This window comes from Sturnus vulgaris, chromosome 22 (assembly GCF_052056855.1).
Source record: "Sturnus vulgaris isolate bStuVul1 chromosome 22, bStuVul1.hap1, whole genome shotgun sequence".
In the NCBI taxonomy this organism is placed as follows: Eukaryota; Metazoa; Chordata; class Aves; order Passeriformes; family Sturnidae; genus Sturnus; species Sturnus vulgaris.
The window spans coordinates 2,548,843-2,573,040 of NC_142264.1; the positions used below are offsets into that span (position 1 = coordinate 2,548,843).

The 24,198-nt window shown below is 47.2% G+C and overlaps 3 protein-coding genes across 10 annotated transcripts; all 3 read right to left on the reverse strand.

Annotated features, from left to right (window-relative positions):
* Positions 1 to 691: 691 nt before the first annotated feature.
* On the reverse strand, positions 692 to 2,489 carry DNLZ (DNL-type zinc finger). 2 transcript variants are annotated; one of them, XM_088177380.1, is made up of 4 exons: positions 2,136 to 2,489; positions 1,607 to 1,746; positions 831 to 1,031; positions 692 to 797 (listed from the first exon to the last, which is right to left on the reverse strand). In XM_088177380.1, exons 1-3 carry the CDS (start codon positions 2,472 to 2,474, stop codon positions 860 to 862), a joined length of 651 nt encoding a protein of 216 aa, XP_088033506.1. In that variant the 5' UTR covers positions 2,475 to 2,489; the 3' UTR covers positions 692 to 797; positions 831 to 859. The 2 variants fall into 2 exon arrangements, with proteins under 2 accessions (XP_088033506.1, XP_014735471.2); XM_014879985.2 differs by having other exon boundaries at positions 692 to 1,031.
* A 47-nt stretch (positions 2,490 to 2,536) lies between these two features.
* Positions 2,537 to 10,419, reverse strand: CARD9 (caspase recruitment domain family member 9). Of its 4 annotated transcripts, none has more exons than XM_014880083.2 (13): positions 8,711 to 10,419; positions 8,240 to 8,463; positions 7,774 to 7,911; positions 7,104 to 7,429; positions 6,529 to 6,708; positions 6,219 to 6,368; positions 5,829 to 5,954; positions 5,535 to 5,726; positions 4,939 to 4,980; positions 4,310 to 4,355; positions 3,591 to 3,661; positions 3,058 to 3,134; positions 2,537 to 2,868 (listed from the first exon to the last, which is right to left on the reverse strand). In XM_014880083.2, the coding sequence occupies exons 2-13, from the start codon at positions 8,421 to 8,423 to the stop codon at positions 2,772 to 2,774; spliced, it is 1,629 nt and encodes a 542-aa protein (XP_014735569.2). In that variant the 5' UTR covers positions 8,424 to 8,463; positions 8,711 to 10,419; the 3' UTR covers positions 2,537 to 2,771. The 4 variants fall into 4 exon arrangements, with proteins under 4 accessions (XP_014735569.2, XP_088033504.1, XP_088033505.1 ...); XM_088177378.1 differs by having other exon boundaries at positions 3,046 to 3,134; XM_088177379.1 differs by having other exon boundaries at positions 5,829 to 5,957.
* A 131-nt stretch (positions 10,420 to 10,550) lies between these two features.
* SNAPC4 (small nuclear RNA activating complex polypeptide 4) lies at positions 10,551 to 23,891 on the reverse strand. 4 transcript variants are annotated; one of them, XM_088177374.1, is made up of 23 exons: positions 23,711 to 23,891; positions 23,012 to 23,079; positions 22,466 to 22,657; positions 21,960 to 22,085; positions 21,364 to 21,442; positions 20,752 to 20,833; positions 20,110 to 20,214; positions 19,571 to 19,643; positions 19,140 to 19,304; positions 18,776 to 18,923; positions 18,374 to 18,480; positions 18,010 to 18,104; positions 17,789 to 17,883; positions 17,420 to 17,505; positions 16,554 to 16,955; positions 16,101 to 16,190; positions 15,637 to 15,862; positions 15,477 to 15,547; positions 15,051 to 15,149; positions 14,789 to 14,816; positions 12,305 to 14,370; positions 11,702 to 11,832; positions 10,551 to 11,069 (listed from the first exon to the last, which is right to left on the reverse strand). In XM_088177374.1, exons 1-22 carry the CDS (start codon positions 23,874 to 23,876, stop codon positions 11,713 to 11,715), a joined length of 4,689 nt encoding a protein of 1,562 aa, XP_088033500.1. In that variant the 5' UTR covers positions 23,877 to 23,891; the 3' UTR covers positions 10,551 to 11,069; positions 11,702 to 11,712. The 4 variants fall into 4 exon arrangements, with proteins under 4 accessions (XP_088033500.1, XP_088033501.1, XP_088033499.1 ...); XM_088177375.1 differs by having other exon boundaries at positions 12,305 to 14,372; positions 14,794 to 14,816; positions 16,554 to 16,958; XM_088177373.1 differs by having other exon boundaries at positions 16,554 to 16,958.
* Positions 23,892 to 24,198: the final 307 nt, after the last annotated feature.

The window sequence follows — 24,198 nt, forward strand, 5'->3', positions numbered from 1 at the left end:
ACAACATGATCACCTCAGTGCCTGATCCACCACCACCTGAAAGCTGCGTGCTGACACACTCCTACATCTGTCACTTAATACTTTTTAAATTTCTAACTAACCTTAACATACTGCAGCAGCACTAATAAGCCCCTCAATATATGCCAAGACAACTTTATAGGTCCTCTACTTCTCTCCACCATGCTCCACAACTATTAATTTTGCCTTCACACCCACACTCCCCCTCACCAACAAGGAGTTGTAAAACCCCCATGCTGGAGCTCAAATGGGATCAAGATACAAACCTTTCAGCTTTTACATGAGGAGCACAGAAACAGAAGTCTGGAAGATGTCAAAAGAACAGATAAAAGCAGCATTTGACTGCATTAAGAGCAGGTGATCTGACCTTCCTGCAGGGTTATTTTGGCTTTAGAATTTTGGGACCAATCTCCTCAGGTGGTATCAATTGCCCTCTCTCTTCACTTGCCACACCTGAGCATCCCTAAAACCTCCAGCTCCAGCTGCACCTCGCCAGGTCAAACAACACAGACAAAGAATTTCTGTCTACCTTCTTAGCAGGGAACAAAGCCAGGCACAGGACATTGCTGGAGCACTGAAAATTGCCTGAAAGTCATCAAAACGAGTACCAGGAAAAATACCAACACCATCTCTAAAGACATCAGCTTGATCAAAGGCAAAGACACACAACAGAGAAAACCCAACACTCGAATTTATTTTAAAATCAGACAGTTGAAGGCAGGGAATGAAGGTGAAGAGTCTCTTGCCAGAAGCAGAATCACCCAAATCCCATGTGGAAGGTGTGTCCCAGAGGCCACAGTCCCTCGTGTCAGGTGTGTCCCAGAGGCCACAGTCCCTCGTGTCAGGTGTGTCCCTTGCTGCCAGGATCTGGGGGGGCTTCCCCGCTGTCCCCCTCTGCCAGCTGACCTTGGGGCCCGGGCTCTGCTGAGTTTTCCAGCAGCAGTTCCAGGGCTTCCTCACCAGCCACACGTCTCACCTTCTCCCCTTTGGCTGCGAGGATCTCCTCGATATTCCTGGACAGTGATTTAAGAACCAACAGTGACACCACAGCAATGGCCCACACAGCTCAGTGCACTCTGCCCTTAGGACCAGCACTACACAGGGAATCACAGGCACATCACCACGAAAACTACCCAAAATTAACCTCAGAAAAACACCCAAACCTTCTGGGACTACTTTCATCCACTAGGATCAATAATTTAGCAATTACAGCTAAACGGAAGCTTTTAAAGGTATCTCAGGAAGTTAGAAATCACTGGAATCCCACAGCAAATCAATCTACACACTTGAAACATCCAAGGAAAACCAGCAGTGAAGTGATGAAGGCTGAGGGGAACAGCAAATCACCTGCTGGCACCACTAAGGAGCCCTGTGTATCCCACAGCTTCTGCTGCAGCTTCACACCAATTTATTTGGATCCTAAACAGCGACAGTCAAATTACAGCGACTGAAAACAGAGTCTGTGTTTTACTGAACTGGATGAAACTTTTAGTACGAGCCACATTCTTTAAGAATCACTGCAGTAAGCTATCAGCCTAGGAAGCTGCACCTGGGAGCAGGGTGTGAGGACCATTCTCACCATCCTCACCTCTTTCCCTCCAGGTCGGAGAACCAGCCCAGGTTATCAGCAATGACGTGGTGGTTCCCGCAGCCAGGACAGGTGACGATCACCACCCCTCGGTGGTAGGCGGCCTTAGAGATGGATTTGGCTGAGCGCGTCTGGCACACCTGAAAAAAAAAAAGCGGATTTTAGGAGCACGGTAGGTGCAGCTCCTGGGACTTTTAAGACAAAAATGCTCTAGCCATTAAAAGCGTCTTCCTCTGATTATCCCAAGTCGGCTCCATCATGTTATAATATCGTGCGTTCAGCCCGAGACACAAAGGCTGAGAGAGGTTTTACTGCTTTCCAATGAGGAGGATCCACAGAGGCTGTGGATCTTCACCCTCAGAGATACTCACAAGACCCCGAACATCCTTCTCCAACACGGAGCTTGGACTTGAACCCTGTAGAGACTCTTCCACTCCGAATTAGTCTTTGCAAGTTTAAAAAGCTACACCAGGAGCCCCCCAGCCACTTCAGCGACGGTGCCTTCAGAACCCACCGGCCCCACGCCCACCTTGCAGGTGTACACCAGGCGATAATGAGTGGCTGGCGGCGGTCCCGGAGCGGTGCAGAGCTTGCGGGCAAGACCGCAGAGAGGCCCCGGGGCTGTGCAGAGCGGGCGGACCGGACCGCAGAGAGGCCCCGGGGAGGTGCAGAGCGGGCGGACCGGACCGCAGAGAGGTCCCGGGGCGGTACGGGCCGGGCCCCTCAGGCCGGGCGGGGGGCGGCGGGGCCGCCATTGCAGCGGCGGCTCCCGGAGCAGCGCCCTCAGCGCGCGCCGCATCGCAGGGCGCATGCGCGCGGGGCGGGCCCTGAGGCGCCGGCGGCCATGTTGGGTGCGGGCAGCGGCCATGAGGGTGTGGGCAAGGCCCCTCATTAACCCTTCGTTAACCAGCAGCTCAGCCCGGCCCTGTCTCATATTTAAACTTGTTTATTAATCGAAGGGGCACGTCAGAGCCAGGCAATAGCGCTGCTGCGGCACTTTTTATAAATAGCTGTTTGGATGGTTTTAAAATACAAACAGTCCGTGAGTGAAATTGAGAGGTGCAGCCACGCTATAGAAGCTGGTGTTTCCCTCAGAGATTGGCTCCTGAGGAGCCTGTGGTGTCGGTGTTGTCCCTTTCCAAGGGACTTTGGTGTTGTCCCTCTCTCAGGAGCCCTCGGTGTCGGTGTTGTCGCTGCCAGAGGTGTTCTCCCAATCCGCCTCATGATGCCGGTCTTTGGGCGCCCTTCTCATCGCTCTTTTTCTGAAAACAAGACCGGACATACAACTTTCAGAGGATATTTTCTGCAAACAATGAGCATTTCATACTACTATGTATCAGTCCCTTTTTGTGGTTCATTTTATGCCCTTTGTGAATCAAGCTTAGGGACAGGAAAGGGGAAATACAAATCATGGATATTTCCAGGTTAGCCCTGCTTACTGCAGCCCAGACCTTCGGTAACGCTCAAAGCAGTCCTTCATCCTCCTCCTCTCCTTTTCTGCCAGTTCCTCGTTGGCCAAGCCACACTCCTTGAAATAGAAAAAAAAAGCAAAAACCAAATCAAGAAACATAGTAACTTATTCTTGATCAGATCAGTGTTAACACCAGGTTGCTTCCTGCATTGCAAAGTACCAGCAGGTTCTCTGTGTGTGCAGGATGGTTAATGCTTTCACACAGTTTTACTACATTTATTCCCTCAAAATCTGTAATTCTAGGAGTCTGTTTCAGTAATTCTGCAGACAATTACACTGGAAAATATCCCCAGCCAGAGATGAAGGGCAGAAAGTAATTAGAAAAAGTTTTTATTTACAGATGGAGAAATGTCCACCCTTTTTGAAGGGTGGATTCTGCACTAAGTGCTCAGAGTTTGGAAAAGCAGGAGCTGCTGACATGCTTCTCCAATCTAGAAAATCCATTCTTAATGAGAATATTAATGATCACAAACCCCAGTCATAGTAAAGAAGAGCTCACAAAGATTCTCTTACACTTGGTGATTTTGGGGGCAGATGGCTCTCTCGATGGCTGAGTTCCTGGTTTTGTACTTCCAGGCAATCTTCTGAAAAATTAACAAAACCAAAAAAAATAAATCACAGCTTTAGTCAGAGTTGCCCTTGCAAAGTAACTTCTCCCTCCAGCAGTTCTTCCAACAGAAGAGCTGTGGTGCAACTGCACAGAGTCCACAGCAGAACTGAAACCAAGCCCAAAGCACTCAAAACTCCATCCTGTGATCAATCACAAGTCACTTCTCATTTTAATTGAGCCCTGAATCTTGCCTAGGATGGTGGAGTTCCTCACCACACTTAGAAAGAGACAGAGCTTTCCACTTCCAGCTTAAGCAGGAGCAAAACAAACCTTTGCCAAGCAGCTCCTCTGCACATTGCATTAAAATAATATTCATGTCACATGCCACTATGAGAAATGTGTTAATCATTATTTTATCCATCATTTGTCCCTGCTCCCCAAGTTGTAAATATCATGGCACTTCACACCAGACCCTATTTTGGTGAAACTCCTCCTGTAGTGACCAGCTGTTACAATATATACTTTTGAACTGAGCAAGGTAGAATAATTTTTAGATCAGTGCTCTTTCGTTTTAGTGAAAAATCTCTCATTTCAATGAATGAAAAGATCATTTAGATCTTCCAGAAGAGCAAAACAGAATGGACCATCCTCTCCAGAACTCTACTCAGTGTTTTCCCCTTACTTTTAGCTGTCTGTGTATCTTCATCCAGGTGACTATGAAGAACAAGCTGTGGGGCAGAAAACACAGCGAGAACATCAGAACTGTCCCTCAATCTGTAGGAACAGATAAAGGAATTTAAAACCCAGGACATGCTAGAACCAGCCTCTCTCCCTGTTGCTGCCAGCAAACAGCAGACTGAGCCAGGAGTTACAGATTTGCTCATGGATTTATCCTCCATTAATAGATCCAGCTTCCTTTGGCCTCGTTTATACTTTTGGCCTCCAGATATCGTGACAATCACTCCTTTACTGAAGTTAGGAACTAAGTGAAACTTTACTACAGATGACCCCAGGGTAAGACTTATTTTTGCCTGTTCTCATACAAGACAGAGAATTAAAACCAATTCAAAATAATTCAATTCCCTTGATATGCTTCGACTCAACAAATCTTGCTGACTGATGTCATAATTGTGTCCTACACTTAAAACTTCAGGACACAGGGAGATGTCTTGCACTGTCTTGTTGCCTCTGGACTTTCTGATATCACTGAAATAAGCCTAAGCCGCTGAAAACTGAGGGAACTGAGCACAGGTAAGGAACACAAAACCATCCCAGAGGAAAGTGAAAAGGTAAACAAGGCACCCTACTTACTTCCTGGGAATCTCTGGAGGAGGTGTCATCCAGGTCAGAGGTCTGAAACAAAACCACTATACATTAATCATTCCTCATAAGCAAGGAAGTGACAGCTAGGGAACATACAGGAGACTGAGAGCTCCAGAAAACACAGAAGTGTGGACTTGCTGCCTCCTACACTCCTGTCTGGCTACTCAAGAAAGTACACAAGATGCCATATTGATTAAAATAGATCTAATTTAGTTCCGGAAAACTTAGCTCCCCATTTCATCCAAATTGATCACACCCAGTCTCTAAATAGAGTCACTCTTTGGTAGTTGAGGAACCCCTCATCACCTCTGGAAATGCTCCAAACATAAATACAAGTGGCCTGAGCTTGCATCTGTCTAGCTTTTCCATTCCTGAAACCAGGGTGAGGTCACAGAAACCATCACACCTTTCATTTTCTAAACTCAGCATTTGCATGGCAGTGGTTTTAATGAATTTTGATAGTGGCTCAGGCACGTGTTCACTGCCTGATGAGCTGGAAACGCTCAGGTGCAAAGGCCTGGGAACAGCCACAGCCTGACCCCATCCTCAGCTTCCCGATCCCACCAAGAGGAGGAGAGTTGTACCGGGGTGGGCAGCTCCAGCTGCAGCCTTTTCAGCTTGGCCTCCGTGGCCAGGAGCTGACTCTCCTTCTGGAAGAGCTGCAGCTGCATCTCATCACATCTCTCCCCCAGCTCCCGGATCTGCTTGCGGTAGGCGTCTCTCTCCACCAGGTTCTTGGAATACTGCATGTGGAACTGCTCTTGGGTCAGGAGAGCCTGTGCAGAGGGACAGCACACGTGGCATTCACACATCAGCTCAGACAGGCTGGCACAGCCTGCCCAAAAAGCAGTGATGAGCAGGGAGGAATATTTTATCACCTGGTCTCTCTCCAAAGCCACTTCCTCCATCTGCTGCAGAACAGTTTCAATCCGTTTTTTGTACATCTGGGAGTCCTTCCTCAGAGATGTGCACTGTAGCTCCAGCACCTCTTTTTCCTCTGCAAACTGCTGAGACAAGGTCAAAAGCACCTACCTGTGGGCAGAGCCTGAGCCAGACTGTCCCCACTCCTGCTCTGTGCCACAGATTGCTCTGTGGGATGTCTGAGCTGTCACCTGCCACACACAGAGCACTGAAATACAGGTACTGCAGCAGGAGCAGCAGGGATTGTTCCTGAGCAGCTGCTCTGCTCCATGGGCAAGACACTGGAGGTGCTTCACCTGCCTGTCTTATCCGTGGCCCTCAGCAGGAGCTCGAACAGCAGCACCTACTTTGTCTTGGAGCACCTTGGCTCGGCGCAGCTCCTTGCGCAGGCTGTAAATGGTGTTCAGCAGCTCCCGGCGTTCTTCCACAGTCTGGCTGCAGTCATTCTCCAGAGTTTCCTTGAAGAGGCTCTTCTCCAAGTTCTGCTCCCTGGCAACCTGCAGGACAAAGGAAGAAGTGAGACAGGGCCACCATCTAACTCTGTATCAGGTCTCTCCCCTCAGGGCTCTTGACCAACAGCTGACGCCCCACAATCTTCACTGCAGCATTGCTGCCCTGGCTGCTACAAATGATCCCATGCTCAACCACCCCACCAACCTGGAGAGTGTTTTCCAGCTCCTGGTTCTTGGCCAAGAGCAGCTCCTTCTCCTGCTGGATCTCCCACACCACCTCGTGGCTGGGGCGCTGCTCTATGGCATGTTTCAGCTTCATCGTGTGCTTCCTCTCCAGCTTGCAGTCATCCTCAGCCTTCATGAGGCTGTGCTTCAGCTGATCGATCTACAGGAAGGTTCAGAGCTCAGCAGGAGCAAGGAGAAAGCTCTGGCCTGCAAAACCAGTTCTCTGTTCCCCAGCCAAATACAGGGCAGGTTTCTCCCCAGCTCTGTTTTCCTCAGGAAGTTTTGTGCTCTGAGGACAAGAGTCCTGCCTGTGTGCTAGCAGGTACATATTCCCTGTGCTGCCTTTGTGAGAGCAAAGTGAGTGAGGGGAAGACTGCTCATCATTCACAGCACACCTTGTAAAATACAGGGCTGAGCTAGGGACCACAAACACACGTGCTGGAGAAGATGCTCAGTGCTTCAGGCTGGACTGGAGCATCCTTGGCAAAGACAAGGTGCTCAGCCCAGCCTCCCAGGCTCAGGTAAGAAAGGGAAGCTGGAGAAGCTGTGACTGACCTCCAGCAGCAGGTCCCTGTTCTTCATGAGGGCCATGCTCTTCTCCTCGCTCTGCTTGGCGTAGCTCAGGGCCAGGTTGTAATTCTCGTCCTTGCACTTGCGCAGCTCTTTGCTCAGGCTGTCCCTCTCCTCCTTCATCCTCTGGGCCCGCTCCTGGTGCTTTCTGAGCAGGCTGTCCCTGACCCACATCTCCCTGAGGGTGTCCTCTTTGGAGTGCAGCCACACCATCAGCTCCTGCGCCTTGCGCCGCTCCTCCTGCACCGTGCTCTGCAGCTTCATGATCTCGTTCATCAGCACCTGGCTCAGGCCAGACTCACCAGCTGTGTCTGTTTGGGGGGCAGGGGTCACTCTCTGCTGTCCTGGCTGTTGCCAGGCACACGCAGAGCTCAGCTTCCCCTCCATGTCACTGCAGCCAACCCTGACAATATGTGATTAAATTATTCCCACTGTGCCTCTCTGCTCTGTGCCTTCCTGCACCAGAGTCACTGACACAACAGGCAGAAGAATTCATCCTTCTGCTTTCTCCTCCCCCCTCCCCAGTCCAGCCAGTGACACCAGGGCCGTTCTTCCCAGAACCCTTCCAAAGCACACATGGAGCAAGGCAGGGAATGCTCCTGACTCTGCTCAGCAGCACCAAAGGAAGAGCTGTTACTGAGAACACAAACATTACCTATAATCATAGAGAAAACCCTGCTGGGCTCTTTGCCAGTTATTTTCTTATACAGCTGGGGATAATAAAGCTCAAGACTCTCCATAAATGCCTCAAAGCCCTTGTGTCCCGTTCGCTGAAGAATGTCCAGGAGAGCACCTGAAATCATGGCAACAGGATATTCTGTTCAGTTATTTCTTTCTTTACCTGCTTGTAGCATAAGAACTAGCTTCACTTCCACCACATACAAAAGTCCCTGGGATCCAATCACAGAATAAATTAGGTTGGAAAAGACCTTTGGGATTATTAAGTCCATCCTATGACTGAATCACACCATGGCACCAAGTGCCACATCCAGGCTTTGTTTAAACACCTCCAGGGAGGGTGACACCAGCACCTCCCTGGGCAGTCCTTCCAGTGTCTAACTGCCCAGACAATCCCAAACCAACGGTCTGGAAACTCCACGAAGCATTTGAAGTGCTCCCACCTGCCTTCCGCTTGCGCATGACCAGGCTGGGGTCATTGAGGACCTGCTCCTCATCATCGGGGCTGAGCACTTTGCACTGGCGCAGGTAAGGGGTGATCCGGGAAGGGTCAATCACTGAGATCAGCTTCACACGGAAATTCTCCAGGTTATTCCAACAGATCTCATCATTATCCTCTTCCAGCATGTCAGCAGTGAGGGGAATCAGTGAGCAGCGTTGTTCTGTTCTGGAATAAAACAACCAAAAGAAAAAAAAAAAAAATCAAGCAGCCCCTGAGCCTCTTGGAGCAGTGTGGCAGTGGTGGTGAAACCAGGGACGTCACAGACTGAGAATGCAGAAGTGTTTTAATCTGCTGTTGCCTCTGCTTTACGAGCAGGTCACTCCTCCTTCTCCACCTCCCAGCAAGTGAGACCCCTGTGTTCTGTCTGACCACACAGACACCCAATCTAACGTAACAAGAGCTGTCATCTTACCTCAGACCTGTAAAAGAAACTTTTATTCCCTGTTAATATCAGCCATTCTGTATCACTTCACCTCTGCAGTCGCAAAAACTTCCTTGATTCTCCTCCTGTGTCCTGGCTCTGAGAAAACCTGTCTTGGGTGCAGCCTCCCTCTGTATTCTGACTAGAGAAAAGATAATTTCAGGAACAAAACTCGTTTGAGAAAAAAGGGGAAACTACTCAGCTATACCCTAAGATGGGAAAGGGAAGGAAAAGAAAAAGAGAGATAAATAAAAAAAGCAGAAGCCAGAATGGGTGATGGAGGAGGAGAAAGATGGTAATGGCATCGTGAGTCAGCAGCAACACATAGGCAGTGATTTTAGACTAATTCTGGTTTTGCTTTCTAATCTGCCCCACTGAAGTATCTGCTGGGGTCCAGAAAGTTTGCTTGTGCAGTGGTAAGAATGAAAGTCACAGCCATAGGTGTGTGCAGCCACAAAATTAGAAGAGGCTCTTCAAAGGCTTTCCACCTGTTAACATCTTTCACCAGGGAAACAGGAGGCAGAAAGAACTCACTCTTGGTTTAGAGTTCAGCTAAAAGGATGATTTCTGTATTGATGCCTCTAATTTTGGATGTCCTCAAGCTTCCAGCATAATTATGACAAGAAAGGGAAAGGGAATCAAGCCTTGGCAAAGCAAGGAATATCACCCCTGATTCCCAAATGACAGGCTGTGGCCATGGCAGCACTAAAGGAACAGCTCAGCAAGCATTGTGATAATGCTGAGCAGCACCAGAAGATCTGAGCCTGCCTCCCCCCTTCCCACAGCCCTGGAGCTGAACTCAGAACTCACTTGGAGTAGTTTTTTAAACAGCCTCTGATGCCATGGCAGCATGACACATGTTCCCATTAGCTTCCCACTCCACTCTTTGTTCTGCTTTCTAAGTTTATTGAGAGTTTTTCCATGTTATCATTAGGAGTAGGGCAGAGATGTTCAGAGATTCTTTCAGCCTGTGTTTCTTGTCATTAAATCAGCTTTACACTAAAAAAAGATGCAGTACCTGTGTCAGCTGTGCCCTTGCTGAAGGTAATCAGTGTGCCTGTTAATTGACCAGTTTAGATTGGGGAGGCTTTATTCTAGTGACAAATCAATTTAATCGTGAAAAAGGGCAAAGCCAGCTGCTGCTTATGCAGTTTTCCCACAAATAAATGACAAGGGCATCTTCTGAGCAGCATTTGCAAAGGGCAACAATCATTCAGAGCACAGCTCACCTTTCCCATCACTGCCTCACTGTAGCAGCCTGGGCACAACTGTGAGCAGCTCCTGCCACAGCTGAATTTCCTGGAAACGTGATGTCTGTAGTGGCTTATGGAAGAAGAGTACACTTCCACAATCATTCTTTTGCTCCATAAAGTCTTGACACCAAATTATAGCAACACTGGCACCCTCTGCCCCCAGCTCTGCCCAAAGAGCCCTGGTGGGAAAGCTCAAACTCCCAACTCCCCACTACACTCAGGGAAGTTCAGTCAGTGCAGTGGAATGAAGTTTTCACAGCACTTTCCCTCTAGATTTTATCATCTTTGCCTCAGCTAACCTTGCACCTCTCTGTGAGACAGAAATTGCTGGGTTATAAATGAAGAAACAAGTTTTTTTAAAGTGATTTGTGATGTCTGTATAGGGCAGGCTGTGGAAGAATCAAGAAAGATTCCTAATTCAATCATGCAGTTTTAGGCACATGAATATTCATTCCCCCCATTTTCCCTGGTTTTCATGCAGCCTGAAAACTTCATTTTTCTCATTAGCAATCACTCTCATACACACATTATTAAAAGCACTATTTACCAGGAAAAAAAAACCACACAGAACACATCAGTAATTTTTAAGTGAGAAAAATAAAACATCTGTATTTCAACAAATACTTAAGAGTCTTTTGGATACAAAATTAATCTGCTGCTTATTCCACAGTATTCAGTCTGTGGAAAGCAAAGCCAAGCAAAAACCAAGCAAAGCCACTGTCACAGCACTAAAAAACACCTAATTAACATATTCTGAACATGGATAAACATTCACATAAATAGGGGCTAACAAGAAGGAAATAAATAACCACCATTGCTTGTTTCCTCAGATTTCCAGCAATATTCCCCCTCAGCATCTATGGCAGGTGGGAGTTTGAAAGAACAGAAGTCAGTGCCTGAGAGATTTTCCTCCAGCCAGTTTCCTTCATTTTTACACCTTGCCTACAGATGTAGATTTTGTTGAGGGATGGGAAAAATCAATCCAGCATCTTCCTCTTCCTCAGGTCCATCCAGTCAGCATTGAAGTGGTAAAAGTGAACAGTGCAAAGATTATCTCCTCCTGCCATGCAGGAAGGCAGAGCTCATTCCAGTGACCTCTGTAACAAAGCACAGACACCTCCTATCAGTCACAGCATTTCTACAGGGAAGTTGCCCTTTTGGAGTTTCTAAAATGGATTTTCAAGAAAAAAAATAAAAATCCCCAGTCTCATCTGACAACCATGTGAATCAAACACTGTTCATGTTCATTCCATCCAGTGCACCAAAAGCATCAGCAGATATTACAACATCACCCATTTGTACCCTGAAGAAGATGTCCTGTTATAATTGTACAGAAACGAAGCCAAATAGGGGAAATTAACCCCAACCCCACCAAGCTGCTCAAAGATGAAGTATTAAAGAAGAACTCCACTGTCAAGCCTGTACAGGGCTACCAACTAGGTGCATACTAAGAAGGGTTCAGGGCATGAACTAAGAGGCTGCCAAATGTTGGAATTTCATGAGTTTATATATAATTTTATCACAGAGACATCAACATTCCCTCTCCCCAAAATATTATCAGCCTTAGGCTGTAATTGATGGTGACTGTAGAACTCTGTGTCCTCAGGGAACGAGGGCAGAGAACATTTCAGTCCTTTCCGGGGGTCATGATTCATTGTCTGAGCTGAACCACAGAAAAACGTGGTTCAGCTTCTCAGCAAGAGGTACAAACCACCGAGGAGCTACTAACACATTTCCTTCTCATATCCTCCTCCTCTTCTTGAAGCGGGCACTTCTCCTGATTTGGGGAGCTCTGGCATCAGCCACATCAGAGCAGGAGCCCAAGGCAGACTGAGCAGGGCTCCCCTCAGCCCTCATGCCCTGCAACAGAAGCAGGAGATGATCAACACCACAAGAATTCCAAGTAACCCCTTCAGCCACCTTGTTGACTTAGGGAGCTCAGCAAGACTTCTAAAACAATCTTTCATTTACCTTCAAAGTGAAGCATGGGACAACATTCCACTACCAATATCAGAGAAAGCACAAACCATCAGTTTACAGAGTGAAAACAAAGGCTTGATTTCAAAAATTTCAGATTATAAACAGAAAGGGGAAGGGAGTTTGATAGCCACTTCTGGCAACTGTCAAGGCACATTTAAGGTGCTACATAAACCATGGGCTTTCACCCTCCCAGCTGAGCTGCAGAGCTTTTCCTTTCATCAGCTGTAGAACTGTGTTTATTCGAAAGGACCAAATTTCTGCTACACTTAACAGTGGGGGCTTCCCCCTGGATTCCAGTGCAATATTTATCTGGCAGTAATTTTCTGCTTTTAGCCCCTGGAATCTGTTTTACCTGGTTTAGTAAATCAGCATCTTCGTCTCCAGGCTCATCCTCATGTCTCCAGTGCTCCTGTGCTCCTGTTAATTCATTCCCACAACTCTCTTTCTCAGACACTTTTTTCTTACTCTGCCACTCCTCGTCATCACTGTCCTCATGTTGCTTCCTGCTGGCTGACAGAGTTGTTGTCACTTTGGGAGGAGGCAGAGTTGCCAAGACAGCTGGGAGTGTGAAGGCTGCCAGGAATCTGGCTTTCAGCAGGAGGTAAGCAGGGTTATCACCCAGTTTCTGCTGCACCAGTTCTCCAACAGCATGGAAAACATCCCCAGTGCCCCTGTCCCCGCTGGCTTCAGAGGGCAGGAGAGAGGCTGCTTGCTCTTCCAGAGCTGCTTTCTGCACAAGGAGCTTTGAGAGGGTTTTTATGTTGCAGAGGAAAGGTGGCAGATAAGGCAGCCTGGTCTGCAGTGATGGCACCTGAACCCCTTGTTTCCCACTCAGATATTCCTTCACCAGCCCCTCATCCTCCAGGGAAATCAGGCTGAAGTCAAGGGGACTCTTCTCTGCACTGGAAGTGCTTGGCTGGGGGGGAACATCAACACTCGGTGGTTTGGAGGCAATGGGTCTGCTCCTCAGCTCCTGGGCATCAGAGCAAGCAGAGCTCCCTGGGACATTGCTGTGAGGAGCTGCAGCTGCTGACGAGAGCACAGTGTCTGTCCTGATGCTGTCTGGATTGAAGGAGGATTTGTTTGTTGTGATGGAGTCACTGCTCCTTCCCAAGCTGGTGGCACTGGGCACAGGCTGGGAATCAGAGCCCCGAGTGCTGGCAGGGGGCTGTGTTTGGGGCAGCACGATGGCACACGGGGCTGGGCTGGCAGCTGGAGCTGCAGAAGACTCTGGAGCCGTGGAGGAGCCATCTGAACACGCAGGGGTTACAGCAGAAACGCTGGACGTGGTGCTCCCAGGACGCACTGGGGTGGGAGGTAAGTGAATTGTGGACTGGTCAGCTGCCTTCCCCGAAGGAGCTGCTGCCAGCTGGGAACTTGGCCCTTTTGTCTCTGCACTGCTGGGGTGAGGTGGATTTGCTCCAGCTGGTACAGGAGTCCCTCCCAAAGCAGAGACACTGCCATTGGAAGTCACATTTGTCTGACACTGACTTTCCCCAGCAGCAGCTGGCATTCCCTGAGGAACACTCACCACAGTCTGCACAGCACTGGGGAGCAGAGCCTGGGAGATCACAACCCACCTGAAGGGCAGGATGCTGTTGGGAATGACAGGAGAAGCAGCTTGTGGAGTGACAAGAGCAGGCAGCAGGCTCACTGGTGTCTGCTGTGGCCTGTTACTCTTCAGCTCACAGGTGAGTGGTGTGGAAAGGGACAATTTGTTGGTGCCAGACTCCAGGCCAAGAGGCACCACTGTGATCTGCTGAGGCACTAAAGCCTGGTTTTGCACCACTGCTGAAGCTGAGCTACTGGCTGGGACCTGACTATTGCACCCTCCCTGGTCTGCTGCAGCTGGATTCACACCTAGAGAAACCCCTCCTTCAGGGCTGCTCTCCAGACCTTCCTCTTTTAGTTTCTTACTTGACTGTAGATCTGTCCCTTTTGAGCAACCAGGGCTGTCCCCAGTTTCTGGCACTGCTGAGGAATGGTTTTTGGGCACAAGAGCAGAAGCAGAACCTGCAGCAGAAGTCCTTGTGGGCACTGGTGAACTCTGTGCTTGACTATCTGTCCCAGAAGCTGCTGCAGGTTTGCTCCCTGCTTGTACAGAGGGAATGATTTGCTGTGGTGGGTGCTGGATTATCAAAGGTCCTGAAACCAGCACCTGTGAGGCAACCAGCACTGTCCTCTGCATGGCCTTCTTGGCCTGGGACTCCCTTAAACGCTTCTCTCTCAGCAATTCTGAGACAGTTTTAGGCTTCTGCCTTTGCCACTGGGCTGAGGGAGCTCCCTGCACTGCTCTGGCACAGCTCTCCAAGGCACCAGTGGCAGAGTCCCGTGCTCTCAAGGCAGGAGATCTCCTGACAGCATTCCTTGGGATGTCCTGTTGGGAATTCCTCTGAGAACAAGCTTGGGATGAGTTGCCTGCAGAGAGATGACATAAAAGTACAATGAATGAACACTATTTCCAAAAGCCATTTCTCATGAAACAACAAGGAATGTGGCAAAATTCCTTTTGTGAGAATTCCTACACCACCACAGTCCTGATTTAATCAAGCCAGGTCCCAACAACTGAACAAGGGGTAACTGCCCCCAGAAATCAGAGATGGGGCAGGAATGCACCCTAACACCCCACTGAACTGGTCCAGTGCCACTGGTTCCCCAGCCCTCCAGGGTTTTTTCCAGTCCTTACCAAAGAGGAACATGCTTAAAGATCCAAGAGCTAGCAAAAATGAGCATGACAATGCAGGTTTCTCCTTCAGTTAAACTGGTTATTAATGTAACAGTGATGAATTATGTGAAAGTTCTTGCACATCATAAAAATAAATGTTCTGGTAGGTACCTGAAGAAGTCTCCGTATTTTGGGAAGCCTGTAAAAAAATAAATTAAATTATACTTCTGATAAATTTAAAGATTATTAAAATAGCACAGATGTGAATCAAACCCACATCTGCCACCTCCTGAACAAATGGCCATACAGCCAGCATTTTATTCTGCCTCTGAACCAAAACAAACTGCTAACATACATGTAAACTGTGTGGACATACAATTAAAGTGCTTATTTTAGTCAAGGCTTCAGTGGGAAAAGCTTACAAACACAATACCTGCTGAGGGCTCCTTGCATTAGCCTTAAGCAGCTCCAAATGCCTCAGCTTCCTCTCCTTAATAATCTTCATGCAGCCTTTGGTATCAATCTGAAAGAGCTGCAAGGTGAGAGCTTCATTAACATTTAAATGAGAACAAAAATGTTTTGGTGGAGTCAGTGACAACACAAAATAGAGGGAACATGCTTCACATGCAAGATTGTGGGGATATTTTACACTTACAGAAAAAGCCCTGGCAGGATCAGATTTTGGATGCAGGACTTATTTAAGAAACTTCATATGCAAATCATGAGGGTAGATTAGTCCAGTAATTAGATGATTTGTTTAAGGAACAAAAATAAACCATTTATTTAAGCCTCAAATACTGAGAAATAAAGACTCCCACTGTTTAAAAGCAAGTAATGCTCTTAAGACAGGAAAACTTACATGAACCAGCAGTGCAAACAGGGGAGTGCTGGGGACGCTCACTGATTTCACCTTCTCGTGAATAGCAGCAGCTGGCAAGAAACCCAACATCAAAATCAGCTGGGAATTCACTCAGAAGACATCACAAAGTAGGGACAAAGGTAGGATGGGTCCCCAGTACCTTTTGTCTGGTAGAAAGCCATGCTCCCAGCCTGCACAGTGCAGGGCAGCAGCACATTGCCCACCCAAGGGGTCACTGCCATCAGCAGCTTCCTGTTGAGGCTCAGCCTCCTCCAGCACTCCCTGTCCCGGCGCCGAGCTCGCTCTGGCAGCTCCTGCACATCCTGGCCATCAGCTGCACCCATGCCAGGGGGCTTGGCTAAAAGGCTGGCAGGAGGTTTTAGCATCTTTAATTGCCGTGCATGAAAAAAAAAAAAAAAAACGCAATTAAGAGTTTCCCATTAGGAAGGTTGTGACATTACTTCCACGACAAAACATTCACAGGGCAGTTAGGACAAAAAACTGTGAGTTTTTCCTCTTGGAATTACAGTGCAAGATCTATGACTGTATAAAAATAAATTCCTACTAAGCACAGCTTGGCAGTGCTCATGTCACAAGAGCAGAAAAGACACAAGAGGCACTCACCAGTTTCCTCTGGAAGTTTGTGTTTCTCCTTAGTATTTTTCTCACCTCCTCCAGGCTGACCCGCAGCACTTGTTTTCCACACTGGGAAGCCTGAATGTGAAAGCACAAAGGAGAAGACAGAAGGGAAAGTCACTCCAAGAAAATTATTTCCACTGGATATGCACAGCAGATACAAGTTTTCAACATTCCTGCTGTTGAAATCAACTCTGGAGTGAAGACCTTTACTTTTAATCCTTGTGCATCATCACAACACCAAATGCCTATTTCATAAAAGCCTTTGTGTGAGGAATCTATCAAAATCCAAAATATAGAATTTACTGGGTCTTCACATTTTTTCACTAAACAGTACAAGGGAATGAACAGCAAGATGTTATCTGCTCATCACATCCTGCCCTTACTGCAGCAGCTGCACTTCCCTTCTAACTTCTGATCCAAGCTCCCATCCCAGCTCACCTTGGCAATCACTTCTGCTGGATTCTTCACCAGCACATCTGTGGAATGGGGCTGTGCAATGCCCCTCAGCAGGGTGTTCAGCTCAGATGATTTTTCAGCAGCTTCATCTCTGTCACCTCCTGCCCCTGGAATGTCACTGCAGCTGCTCCCTGCAGCAGCCCTGGCAGCAGAGAGGAGGGATTGGATTTGGTATCTCTCCCTGGTTGCCTCCTGTGTGTCTGTCCTTGTCGGTATCCACAGGTCAATGCTGGGGACTGCACACTCCTCATTGCCCGTGGTGCTGCCCCCCTCCTCCTCCTCTGAGCTGTCTGCCAGCTCCAGATCCATGTCCTCCTCACTGCTGCTCTCTGAAGGGCTGGAGCTCTCCTCAGCGTGGCACCGTTTGCTCGCCCCAGATCTTTTCTTCTTGGTCAAAACAAGCACACACAAGTTTTAGTCAGTGTTCACCCCCGGCTTGCAACTTTCTCAAATCAGGAATTTTCCTTCTCTAAAGGAAACATGATTTTGGAAACAAGATCATCTTCAATATGGTCTTAAATAGCCAGAATTTTTTGAGTGCCTGGGACCAAAACTGGCGACTCAAGAGGTACAGACAAGAAAACCAACATATATATCCCATCCTTACAGGCATTTCAAAGCAGCAAAAAATTCTGGATAATACATAAATATATAGCAAATTAACGGCAGCTCTTCAGAACAAAGGCTGCTTTACCCACCAAAAATTTAAACTGTGAAATCCACAACAAAAATCTTGATTGTGTGAAATCAATGCAATTTTTAAAATTGATTTCACATGATTCCACTTCTAGCTTAGAGAAAATTAATTGAAGAGATGGGTCTGTGACACAGCAGGATTTCCACAATACCTTAGAGCCAACCATGAGTTTCCATTTGCTCAGGCACTGGGAGCCAGTCCGATGTATCAGGTCTGAAGCTATTTTACTCCAGTGACCTGAAAAGGATGCAGAGGATGCAGAACATTTGTATTTGTTGAAAGAACAATTTTATTCATTGAAAGGCCTGAGCAACAGGCCTTTCAATGCAGCCATTACACACATGTTACAAGTTTCTCTGGATAAAAAGACAGAGTTACTGCATGAATGGATCTCAAATCCTTAATACACACAACACACAATACAAAGAAGGTGTAATCATCAGTACAAAGCAGAGCAATAAAAGAGAAAACCTCAATGACACCTCTAAACCTCTATAGATTAAGTCACAGAAACACCTACCCAGGCCATGCTTCTCAACCAGTTCAATCAGCTGCTCCTCTTCCTCCAAGCTCCACCTGCCTTTCTTTACATTCCAGTGCAATACTTTTAAATACCTTCAAAATGAAAACATTACAGTCAGGAACATTCAATCCTGCTTGTAAAAAAATCAGATCATCACTGCACTCCAAGGCTGAACCAAGCCAGCATTCCTAACCCTTATTTAAGGGGCTGGAACTCACCGGTCCCGGCACTGGGCGTCGCTCCTGCCCGGCACTTCCCTCCGGATTTTGTACCAGTCCTTCTCCCCGTACTTCTTAACTGCAGCCATCAGCATCTGCATGCACCACACAGAATAAGAGCTGAAATCCTCAAAGTATCAATCCTAAGAGGCCTGAGGCAGCAGCAGTTCTATTTTGTTTCCTGTGCAAATCTCTGGACAAAAGTGTTTAGGAGTTTCTAAGCTCTCTTGAACTGTAAAGTGCCCACGTTGGTTTGTTTGACACTCCTCTGTGCCACTGCTAAAGCTCACATCTACAGTCATGCCACACCTCAGCAGTTCAACATTCCCACCCTGCAATTTCAGGCCCAGAGAATGGAGCTTACAGCATCTTCCTCTGGTGTCCAGGCTCCTTTCTTCAAGCTGGGGTCCACACTCTTTGTCCAGCGGTAAATCAGCTGAGCAGAATCTCTTCCTTCCATGTAATAAGCAACTGTAAAATTAAAAGGTTTATTTAACTCCGTTGTAATTAATGCTTCTTCCTTTACCTGGACAACAGTTGCAAGCAGTGATTGCCATCAGCAGCACTCTAATCTCTTAGCAAGTGGTGCTCAGCCAAATTTGCAGTATGGATAAAGGTTCCAAGAGATATTAAGTTCTTGCTGATATAGTGAAACTTCCAAATAGGTACAAGAAAGGCAGAGATCACAGCTTCCACCAAGGAAAAGAGAATGGGAGAGTGAAGCATTCCAGGTGAATGAAAGGTTTGTCACTTGTGGGTCACTTACTTTTCTTGTATGGGATATGGCTTCCCACTCTCATCTCTTGAACGAGCTCTAAAAGCATCTGATCCTCTTCCTTGGTCCATTCTTTCCTTTTTAAATCTTTGTTATAGATTTGGTATTTCTGCAAGCACTGGAAAGGTGTCCTGTTTGTCTTAATACAAGGAAAACAGAGAGAAGCAGGTAACTGGTTATTTATGAGGACACAAAGCAAGAGGGAAAAGCTCAAGTACCAAACCTTTTTGGTACTGTTCTTGGACACTCCTCAGAAAGGATTAATTAACAGTGAATTAGTATTGACTTTGTTTTTTAAAGCTGACAAGAGGCAAAGCAAAGCCAGAATGAACCAACTTGCCAGCTCAGACCTTACCCCCAGCTCCTGGGCAATGGTCTGCCAGTCCAGGTAATTGTGTTTAGCAGCTATCTGCTTCAGGTTCTCTATTTCCTCCTCAGTCCATTCCTTCTTGTTGATGCTTGGATGTTCCCAGTTTTGCCAAAACTTCCTCAGTTCTTCTGAGTTACGCTGTCCATCAAACTAAAAGAAACAGTAAAAATCAGTTTAGTCTCAAAGCTGGGATTAAGACACCTGGACAAACAGGAAAATTATTATTCTGCATTCCAGATATGTCTTACTGCCAAGTTTTCCAGAACGAAATCACCAAATTTAACATGTTGAGATCACTTAACAGTCAACTTGGAGAAATGCAAGATGGAAACACTGGATGCAAACCAGGTCAGGTGACTGTCAAGAGGAAGGACACGGATATAAGAAGCAATAAAACAGCTGATCCCCCAACTCACATGGATGTTTGAAATTTTGTCCCAGTCATGCTCATCAAATCTGTTTCCTATTAAGTCACTTTCCGGCAGTTGGCTAAAGCAGAAGGTACAAAGAGGAAGAAAGAATCATATTAAATGGTTAATGAAACATTTTGTCTTCTTGATCCTGCCTCATCTCACTCCTCCCACCTGTTCCTGACTTCCACAAGAACTGAACACTAGGACTGGCAGGAGAAACAGTTAATTAATGCCATATCCAAATACGTTGTTCCAGATTTGTTCATGAGCAAAAGCTCAAAAATATGAAAAATAAAATCAGAGCTCTGCTCCTCTGTTGCTAAAATAAGGACCACTTAAAGCAACACCTCTATACTGGTTGCAGGCATTACACTTTGTGTATACAGACCCAAACATATTTCTTAGTAAAGAACTGTGGAGATGACAGAGCCACAACAGCACCTAATTTTTTAACCCAACACCAATGACCCATCTAGAAGTAGAAGGGGGGAACTTTTAGAGCTAAACTCATTTTTCACCAAGGACATAGAAAGATTTCTTACTTAATTGATTCTATTTCTTGCTCCAAGTCTTTGATTTGCTTTTCCAAGATCTGTTTTTCTGTGTCAGTCTTGACTTTCTCCAGTTTCTGATTCCAATAACTCAACCTGTTCAAACACATTTTTATCACTACTTAATAGGATAAATGTGAATGAGGCCAATGGCATCAGAGGATGTACAGCAGAGACACCTTCCCCATCAGCACCATTCCTTCCTCCAAGTTTATTTCCACACAAAACTGTTCTCCCAAGTTTTCCCACAAGGCACATTCATTGCCATATTTTTGTCCCTTCAATGCGATCCCTGACCCACAAAAAGTTTCAGATAAACCATTTTGGTGTTTACACAGAGAATCAATCGTTGTTGTAACAGCCACAAAGACTGTGCCAGCTCCAGCACAGAAATCCCTCGCTGGACAGACCATTAGGCCTCACCACATCACAATTTCAGCTCCAAGCCTTACAAAGTATTTTAAGTTACACCACAGTGCTCATGGGAAGAAATAGATGCTGTAAAATCCCACAAACACAAGCAATCAACACAGGAACTTGCTGGAGGAAGGTGAAATCTCCACATCTCCCTTCTCCCCCTTTCCCATGCAATGTTCTCAGCAGGAGAACAGAGGATTTTTGGGCAGAACTCACTTGAGCAGTTTTGGCTGGAGCAGGCGCTGCAGGCGGTCGCTCACCACGGATTTCTGCAGCAGCATCTTCTCCCCAGTCTTCCCTAAACCAGACAGGGCAGCAGCCAGACATCAGTGCAAAACCACTGCCAGGGGACACCCACTGCTCCCAGCACCCCTGGGAAAGAACTCTCTGCACTGAGAGTTCCCTGCCTATATCACCAACACCATGTCAGACCTGGGCAAGGCACGGCCTCTGGCTCAGTTTTATTGGGATCTCCAAAGAAACCCCAATAAAGGAATCACCCTGTGAGCACTTGGAGCTGCAGATGTCCCTTGAACTTCCCTCATGTGGGCACTGCCCCTGCACCACCTTACTCGGTTTAGGAGTGCTCACAGGAGCTCATGCACCAGAACAAATGGAAAAAGAGTCATTAATGACTCACTGAAATAATTTATAGAGCACCCCATTCCCTTGTAATGAATTTTTTATGAGCCAACCAGAGGTGTTGATGTTTAACTGCAAATAGCAACACACACACACAGAGTAACATTTGAATATATACATTTGTTATATGAATAGAGGCATGTTACAGCTCTTCTAGAACACTGAACAGCAGCCAGACTTACTTACACTTGGTTGAATGCAGCTGCTCAAAGGATTTGATGCCCTGAGCTGCCTTTTCCTTGGTATCTTCGTTGGAAGGAGGGCCCTGATGAGGATTAGAAGGGTTAGATACACTGAAAGTCAGGCAAAATTATTGTTTCGTCTTAAAATTCCAGCATGAACTACTACAAACATAACTGGAAATTCAAACTTGTGCAAAATATCACAATTCACACTGCTTAGTTGCCTTTGTTAGCAAGAGCTCACAGGTATATAATTTAAATAGAAATATTATCAGTAATTAAATATATTAATAAATTAATATATTAACATATGGATGATGACAGTTGACATCTGGGCTGCCACAAAAAGCCAAGATCTCCTTTTGCCAACGGCCATTAAAAAAAAACAAAATAAAAGTACTAAGAATTGCTCCAGAAAATACAAAAAAAAAAAAAAAAAAAATTCAGAAAGCCTCAGAAACCATGAAAACTCAGTTTCACAGACAACCAGATTTCAGTGATTGCTTTAAATAGCAGCATGGAATTGGGTCCTGGAACTGAAGACAATTAAGTTAAACTCATGAACATTCAAGCCCCTGGTGGCTGCAATTATTTACTTACAATTCCTGTTATTTTATCCTTAAAGTATGGCTTCATAAAATGACCCAGAAACACATTTGTTGGTAGATTTCTGCCATCTCCTGCCTTGGCTGTTTTTGGACCACCAAAGTCACACACAATTTCCTTCTGCAATACAAAAATTAATTGAACAGCATCAGTGTCTCCTCCAAATTCTTGATTTCAGAGAGCAGTGGCTGAGCCCTCACAAACACCCCAGGCAGGGTTCAAACCTGAAGCACCACACTGTAAAATCAGTGCAGGACTTAAAGGCAGAATTTGGAACTTCCTGAGTTTGCACAGTTCAAATGATTAAAAAGATTAATAAAATACTAACTTGCCACAACAAGCTAAAATAGAACATGTAAAACACCCATGTTTTATTGTAAGAAAGCATGGATTCGTCAGTTAAAGAAATCACTTGAGTCCTGGGCTTGAGGGGAAGGAAGGATGGCAAATGGCAACCCAGAAAAGCACAGAAATAAACATTTCACTCCTGCTTTGCTCACCTGCTGTTTTTTGTTTTGTGCTATGAGCAGCTCCACTTCCTCAATCTTTTCCTTGATAACTTCCTGGTACACATGGTTCATCTGCAGGCAGGTTTCTGGATCCTGGGGCAGGCTTTCAATATCATCATCATCATCATCGTCCTCATCCTCATCATCCTGATCACCACTGCTGTCTTCTTCTATTTCCACTTCCTTGAGGCAAATAAGGCATTTAGGGAGAAAACAAAGGAAAACATTTGTTTGAAAAGCAGGTCTGTACCAATCAGTTCTGTAATTCATTATTTCCTCAGCTGAACCTGCTGTGTGCCCACAGCCCGAGGGGTTTGCAGGGACACAGAGCAGGGAGGCCTCTGGCCCTGGTACTTGGCACAGAAATCTCTGACACTGGATAACAAAGCTCTGGGCGGGAATACCCAAAATTCGGGTTTTACTGAGCACAAAGCCAAGGCAATTGCCTGGATTTTCCCAGAGGAGGGTGAGGTTTCCCTTCCTCCTGCTCTCTTCAATAGACAGCTGGAAATATCTACTTAAAGAGAAAACAGTTACCATTTCAGCATGAGAATCTTCATCATCACCATCTTCATCATCACCACCACCATCTTCATCATCATCAGCTAGACAAACAAAATAGAAAAATGCTGACTGTAGCGGGATAAAAGGAAAGCTTTAAACTCAAATATTTTCAATTAAAGCACAGAGGCAAAAGCACCAGACGGATTTCAGACGTGACCATCAATGGATGGGATAAAGTAAAATATGTATTGAGTTAAACTCCACTTATGCTTTTTTGTTTGTTTTAATGTTCTGGAGCAGCTAAAAAATAGCAGCTCTGGATAACTACAGCAAAGCTCAATCGTGGCCCTGCATATGAGAGGCTCCCAGGTGTGCAGCCAAGTGAATATTCCAAGCCAGGAGAAACAAACTTTGCACCAGCAGCCGCTCAGCATCCCCCGGGTGTGGTACAGCCGTCTGACAGAAGTGACACAGAGCCCTGCGATCCGAACACCGGGGGGTGAAGCCTCTCCGGCCAGAGACGCTCGAATTGTCACCGATTTCTCTTGGCTCTGGAAAATGAACTTCAGGAGGCGCAGGAGCGCTGGGGTGGCACAGCTCACACAGCAGTCTGCGAGGACGGCTTAGGCCCCGCGATGTCACTGCTGGTGATATTTGAGTGCAAAAGGAACGTGCAAAGTGCCGGTACCGGCGGCTGCCTGGGGAGCGCCCCGCGCCCGCCCGAAGCCGTACCGGAGCTGAGGCTGGAGTCGGACAGAGCCAGCTGGATGTCGGCCCCGCCGGGCTGCAGGCTGCGCTCCAGCTGCTCGATCTCGCGGCGGATCTTCTCCCGCTCCGCATCGAGGTCGAGGCCCTGAGGGGAGCGGAGGGGCCCGGCCTGGCCCGGCCCGCGGGACATGGCGACCCGCGCCACTGCCGGGGCTGCGCTGGCCACGCCTCCCCGCTCCGCCAATCGCTGCTGCGGATGCGGATCAGCTGACCCGACACGTGACACAGCGCAGCCAATCCGAGCGGGGCTCGGTGCACGTGCATGGCCAGGGGGCAGCCCCGGGGCCCGCGGAGACCGCCCCGGGCTGGGCCCCGAACGGGACCGCGGTAGCGGGACACCGCGACACGGCCTTCAGTGGCACCGGGACACTGCGACACCGCCTTCATTGGCACCGGGACACCGCGGTACCGGGACACCGCGACACTGCCTTCATTGGCACCGGGACACCGCG